The 6,950-nt window shown below is 42.1% G+C and overlaps 1 protein-coding gene across 5 annotated transcripts in view; it reads left to right on the forward strand.

The window, feature by feature from the left end:
• Nucleotides 1-6,054, forward strand: part of LOC119024428 (suppressor of tumorigenicity 7 protein homolog) — a 54,841-nt gene extending 48,787 nt beyond the window's left edge. For 4 of the 5 annotated variants that reach the window (XM_037107227.1, XM_037107229.1, XM_037107231.1 and 1 more), the window contains 5 exons: nt 362-464; nt 599-749; nt 875-967; nt 2,774-2,916; nt 5,607-6,054. In XM_037107227.1, coding sequence (XP_036963122.1) covers nt 362-464; nt 599-749; nt 875-967; nt 2,774-2,916; nt 5,607-5,702 — 586 coding nt within the window. In that variant the 3' untranslated portion in view covers nt 5,703-6,054. The remainder of the gene's footprint in view (nt 1-361; nt 465-598; nt 750-874; nt 968-2,773; nt 2,917-5,606) is intronic. The other variant, XM_037107228.1, reaches the window with a different exon arrangement.
• The last annotated feature ends 896 nt before the right edge of the window (nt 6,055-6,950 follow it).

The raw sequence follows: 6,950 nt of genomic DNA on the forward strand, positions 1-6,950 counted from the left end.
CGGTGCTGACTACTCATCCTTGCAGCACTCTATTATCTTACACATACAAAAAAATACACACTAAAGCAAACAAAAACAGTGCACTGGTTGTGATGTACTGGAGTCTGCTCCTGCTCTTTCCCTCGCATGCATGTTAATCTAAGTGTGCTCAAGTGTTCCCTCACTTGATCTTTTTCTTCTGTGTGTGAGGGATTTATGTGATGTTCTTGCACAGAGCAGCTAGTTTGTGACATGTGAGCAGCCTGGATTTCACCATCTTTATTCAGCATCGTGGGAGTCATTTTCATCTCACAAACACTTTGATCGTATAGTGCTTTGCAATCCCGAGTCATAATGCTGACATGTGCGTGTGTGTGTGTAGATTCTCTCCAGAGGCAGCCTCCAGGCGAGGGCTGAGCACAGCAGAGATGAACGCAGTAGAAGCCATCCACAGAGCGGTGGAGTTCAACCCTCACGTCCCCAAAGTGAGACTCCGTACCTGTAATACTGCAGACCTGCTGTGATCACATGCTAACCATGTAACACAGCTACCAGCCAGTGAAAGTGTCAGTTAATCCTGCTCATCGTCCGTCTTTGTTCCCTCTCTTCTTCTCCTCAGTATCTGCTGGAGATGAAGAGTCTGATTCTTCCTCCAGAACACATCCTGAAGAGAGGCGACAGCGAGGCCATCGCCTATGCCTTTTTCCACCTGCAGCACTGGAAAAGGGTAGAGGGGGCGCTCAACCTGCTGCACTGCACCTGGGAGGGCAGTGAGTACACACACTAAGTTACACTTCCATATCCCAAGTTTCATTCCAAACAGAAATACCACAAATTGACTGTAATCAGCCGTCTGTTTAAACCAGGACTTTGTGTGTGTTTGGTGTGTTTACAGCATTCAGAATGATCCCATATCCTCTGGAGAAGGGTCACCTCTTCTATCCCTACCCCATCTGCACAGAGACGGCCGACAGAGAGCTGCTACCCAGTAAGAGCCGCCCTGACACACACACACGCAGTGTGTATCACTGCAGTCCAATATGCTCTACAGATGCTCTAAAATACTGATGGAAAACGTCCTGTTTTGTCTGTTTTTATGTTCTGAATTTTTAACTAAAAATTAAAAGAGGAAATATTGTACAAACATGTGGTCTCAATAGATAAATTGTCACAAAAGTTGTGTTCTTTTTTTATTATTTGGTTAGTGCTGCTCACCAGGTCTCTTTTTATTCTTTTAAGATCAGTGGGTGTAGTTTTGTTTCTTCTACAATCAAACCTCACAAAGGATGCACACTAGCCTAAATGAGAACCTGCACATTAAATGACAAAAACCAAACAAGAGCAACGCGGAAAAAAACTTAAGTGGAAAACCAAAATATGTTTATATTTGAAGACTTTCACAAAGAACTGAAACTTTCTTTAATGCTTTTAGTCTTAAGTAATTTCTATTGGTCGAAGGATAAGAGCTCAGTTTGTGTTGGCAAACAGAGCTGAATTCAGCTCAGTTCATGGGAGCAACTACTAAGACTTAAGTCTTAATAATTAAACCCTGTGGGATTCGTTCAAACTAGTAATTATAATATTTCTAGCAGTTGCAGCAGCATCGAAGTGTTATAATTTGTCCATATTGATGAGGATGATGTAAATTTGGTCTTTTCATTAAGAGTAATTATGCCAATCTTAATGATGCCTGGCACAAAAAATTAGTGGTTAAATTTGACATTAATAATTATCGTGATGAGACAAATTCCTCAACAGAATGCTGAGCTCTGCTGTGAGTGTGTGTCGTCCTGCTGTCTGCTCAGCAGCTCGTCTGTCTTCACACTCAAACCTTCACTTGATTAAGTTGGCTTCCAGCCACGGGCGGCAGCCCGCTGTGCTGTGGTCGTATGTGTTGCTGGGTGGACGTATGTGAAACATCTCATTACTGTTATTTGACCAAAACCCTCAGTCTAAGAATTAATTTTCCTATTTTTTCACAACCACTTAACAGCTTAACTCTAAACAAGGATAGCTGCTGCTGCCATGTTCTCTGATACAGGAGCAGTGTGGTCCACATGTGTTTGGACTGTATAGAGTTGTATGTCAGCAGCAATCTGAGCAGACATGTCTGCTGTTGGCACACGTCCACACTGCTGCCTTCAGAACTTTCCTTTAAACACAACCGATGAAGAGTTTGATATAATAAACCCTGAGAACCCTGATGCTTCAGCCATCTAAATTCAACATGTGCAGTTAAACATTAGAGCTCCTATTTATAAGATAGTTGATTTTTAAGTCTCATTCCAAAATTGCCAAATACTGACGCTTTGGGATTGTGGGTCCGGTCGACCGCCAGCGTATTTTTCAAATTTGTTCCCAGTCAGGAGCGAGCAACAGACCAGAGAAAAGGCACAGTGTCCAGCATCTTTTTTACCGAGCACTCAGTCTGTTGCCCTGCCAAAATGTTTTACTTACTACTGAAAGAAAAACCTCAGTCCCACAGACAAAAAAGAAAAACGATGCTCAACAACAAAAATGAATTATTCTGTCAACACACTGGAAAAAAAGGTCTCTTGACAACAAATCTTTTCACTTGGTTCCACATGAAGAAAATTGACTGTTTTTATTGTTTCATGCATTTTTAGAAAACAAACATTCTCTTTCTGTAGGAAAAAAACAAAAGCAACCTTTGATAATGAATGAAGCTACAAACAAAGTGTATTCTAAATTTTTTGCCCTAAAGTAACATTATGTTTGTGTGTGTTTGTGTGTGTGTGTGTGTGTGTGTGTGTGTGTGTGTCCCACGTGGAAGCAGTGTTTCACGAGGTGTCAGTCTACCCTAAGAAGGAGCTGCCCTTCTTCATCCTCTTCACAGCCGGTCTCTGCTCCTTCACCGCCATGCTGGCTCTGCTCACACACCAGTTTCCCGAGCTCATGGGAGTGTTTGCTAAAGCTGTGAGTACACACACACGCAGCCACACCTGTTTGGAAAGTTTGAAGTGAAGAGACAAGACAGAACTTTGATTTTTGCTCCAGGTTAAAGCAGAAAAAAATCGATCATGGCAACAAATCTGACCTTTTCTCTGGCACACACTTTTCTCTTATTCAACATTTTGTTTGATGTCGTGGGGTCTTAAAAGTTAATGGCTTGATTTCCATAAAAATCTGCTGGGTTGAATAATATTTCCAGTGACCCCTCAGACCTTTCTTTGTGTGCCACCCTCTGGTCCCAATGTTTTTTTTGCACACAGTATCATAACGTAACAAGCAGATCGCTCCAAACCTGCTCCACGGGGGTAAAACTAATTAGATTTGAATGATTCTGTGACCTTTTCTTCTACCACCACCACATCCAGATTAAACATGTCGGAGCTCTTCGACTCCAAATTCATCAGTTTGTTCCACTGAATAATCATACTTTTACTTTTTTTTTTTGTCTTAAACAAACCTAATTTTGTTTAATGTGCTGTTTGACTTGTTTGAAATTTGTTGGCTAAAGGTTAATTAATGCTTCTTGTATGAAAGAAAGTCTGCTTCAATATAACTGTCTCTGCCCACATACATCTATGCGCTTCATGTTGACATGGATGTTAAAATGTTAAAACTACTTCGTTTCCTGTAGTCGTGTCTCAGTTGTCTTGAGCTTTTGGCTACACTGCAACACTGCCCCCTATGACTACCAGGGGTACTGCTCCATTGGTCAGTCTCTGTAAACTTGCAGATAACATGCAGAAGTGAAGTAGAGATGAAATTAAAGCCTACGTACGGACAGAAGCCTGTCCACATGCTTATCTAATGTTGAGCATAGATGAGCCTCACATCAGCCACTAGACAAGTGCAGTTGATGTGTTTGAGGTTGTTGAGCTGGTCGGCTCCTGCAGCTACTCAGATACATCTCCACACCCAGTTACAACCAGACCAATGTTTTTAAACGTTTTTTGACTTTTTTCAACATTTAGAAGCCGTTTCATCATTGATTTTGAAATTATCTTCATAAATGAAGCTTTGTTTATATAATACTGAAACACAAAGATGAAAAATATAAACCAGAAATCACTAAAGACAAAAAAACCTGAAATGAATCAAAGCAAAGACAGATGGTCAGACAGAACCTGCCTCCATACTAAACCCAGAGCCACCCTCAGCCTCCCCTCCTGTAATCATAGCAGCCAGCAGGGGGTGCTGCCTCCCCCGCCCCACCACCCTGCAGGCTGAGCTGCTCACCTGGAATGTGGCTGAGCTCATCTCTCCCCCCTGATGTGATACTATCAGCAGATACCATCTACCCGCTGAGAGCTGGAGCGCCACACACACACACACACACACACACACGTGTGCACACTCTTAAGTTCGCCTTTATTCATTCTGTGTGTTTGAAGTTCATGGATTACTTATACATTTTAATTAATCTGAAACCACCATATAAAGAGACTTTTCATGTTTATTTTAGACATTTTTCATAGTTAAAGGGGCACTATGACGTTTTGGAGAAGGAATTAAAACTCTGTTTTAATATTTACAATATTAATGGGGTAATAATCTAAACTCAGATAAATGTATTCTTTCCATAACCGAATAAACGAGCTGTTCTCAGAGGAAAATAAGATCCCAGAACACTGTTTGAAGCTAGAACGGTGGCAGGGTCCGCTGACTGAGGGAAAATGTGGATCACTGAGTGTTCTTGTCGTGGCTGGTGATCCACTTCATGCGGCGTTGACACAGTTCTGATGAATCAGCGGTGCATCCCCACCTACCGGATTACAGTACTGTCTCTGTGTCGCCCACACACCACACATGGTACACACTCCTTAACTTTGAAGTGCTCTTTGAAGCTGGAACAGAGATGTGTGATACGATGTGTGAGGCCGACCTCGACTACATGCAGGCGGAGAGCGGGGCGGCACAGACAGACTCTTCTCTCTCTGTCATGGCTTTTATCTGCCGTCTTACAGAGTGAGGACCTCTATGACCTGCTGTTGCTCTGGTGGAGCCCCTATTACTCCCCCCCCCCCCCTCCTCTTCACTGGCTGTTGCCAAAACACACCTGAGGATGAGAGTGGCTCTGTGCTCTTAGGCAGGGCTGCAGCAGTCAGGCATGAAGTGGAAATGTAGATTTAATGGAAACAACTGGAAAACAGTGCAGTATGATCCGTTTTATCATTAAATTATTAAAACATCTACAACCCTGAATCCAAAGAAGTGGAAAATGCTGTGTAAAACATCATTAAATACAGAATTAAATCATTGGCATCAAATGAAACAGTTTTATTGTTTAAGGGTTCCTGAGCTCATTAATTCCTTTATCCATGTGTTCAGAGAGGCGGTGAACCTGGCTCTATCCTGGGTTGACAGAGAATCAATCAACAATTGATTTGTGACAAAACAGTCCCAACTTTGGTCCTTCAGCTTCTACTGTGTCAGATCTCAATCAGCTGGCTGTTCTCTTCATGGTCTTCCTTTAGTCTGGTGAAGAGCGTAGGCTGTGGTTCTGTTGGAAAAAAAACAAGAAAACAAACAAAAAGGGAGACTGAAAGTGGACCTTAAGTTACGATAATGTTGCTACTTTTTCCAGTGTCAAGAATGAAGTCGTGCTGACGTCTGGCTCATTACCGTTTGTGTGACTGTTGTTCTCTCCTCCCCTGTAGTTCCTCAGCACGCTGTTTGCTCCTCTGAACTTCATCATGGAGAAGGTGGAGAGCATCCTGCCGTCCAGCCTCTGGCACCAACTCACCCGCATCTGACCTCGACCGAACCGGACCGGACACAGAATCAGACCCAGGACCAGGAGCCGACCTCCATCCAGACAGAAACGGCTGAACTGAAACCCAGAACTCTGCGCTGGACTGAACTGACACACATTTGTGCCAAGAGTTCAAACCAAACTGAGAACAGACGAGGACGGGAGGAGGCACAGGACAAAAAAGGCAAAACAACGGAATCAAGAATTGGTTTTGACTTTATTTGATATGTTTGCATTTTTTGGGTTTTCAATCATTTAAAGCTGTTCTTTTGTTGTACAAAAAGAGGTGATCAGTTGCCATCATTAAAAAAAAGTGAGAAGACAAAAAAATACAATAAAGGACTTTTTGTGTATTGCTGCAATCCAGCTTCTTCCCGCCATTTTGATTCATGCGCTGTTCAACGGCACAAACGTGCAGCGCTGCAGTTTAACTCAGCCGAACATCATGTGGAACTGACAGGCTGACGGGCAGGTTTCTTCTCTGATCTTCTGATGTGCGTTTTTATCAACAAACTAACGTCTCACTCCACAGGTAGAGTTTCACCTGCAGCCACCAGGTGCTTTGATCTAAAGTAATCCTGAGGGGCGACGGTGATCTTTACTTCCATTCTGTATTCTGACACAAACATGATATTTTAAGGCACAGCGGCACCCATTTTCTACAACACACATATACTTTAATCAAAGGTAATAATGCTTTAGAATTTTGAACATGTTTTATTTTAAGTTATTATATAAAAACCTTTTAGCGAACCATCTGGAACTTGTGTGAGCACACATTCTGCATTGTTGTTGTGAGGCTGTCAGACTTTCCAAATCAATCTTAAACTGCATCACCAAAGAATGATGATGTCATTTCAGCAAACAAACAGATGAATGAAAAAGAGATGCTCACTGAAGTTTTCATCTGTCTGCTTGATTTCCATGCCACACAGAATCAACAGAAAGCAAAAGCTACTTTGCAAGAAAAATAAATACATCCAAACATGTAAAACAGTGTGGTTGGAATTAAAACACAATCAGCAAAGTATACATGGTCTGTAGGTGAAGCACAGACTTGAAGAGGTCTTCATGGATTGATAATAAAACGTTCCACACTGATTTAATCGCTGAGAATTAAGGACATCACTGGACAAATCCAACAGGAAACACAAGTAGATTCTTCTGGGTTTCTGGGTGTTTCTTTCTGCTGTTTGACATCCGTGTTGCAAACTCTACATTTAATTCTGACTACCAAGTTTTTTTTTTT

The sequence above is a fragment of the Acanthopagrus latus genome, chromosome 8, assembly GCF_904848185.1.
Source record: "Acanthopagrus latus isolate v.2019 chromosome 8, fAcaLat1.1, whole genome shotgun sequence".
Lineage (NCBI taxonomy): Eukaryota > Metazoa > Chordata > Actinopteri > Spariformes > Sparidae > Acanthopagrus > Acanthopagrus latus.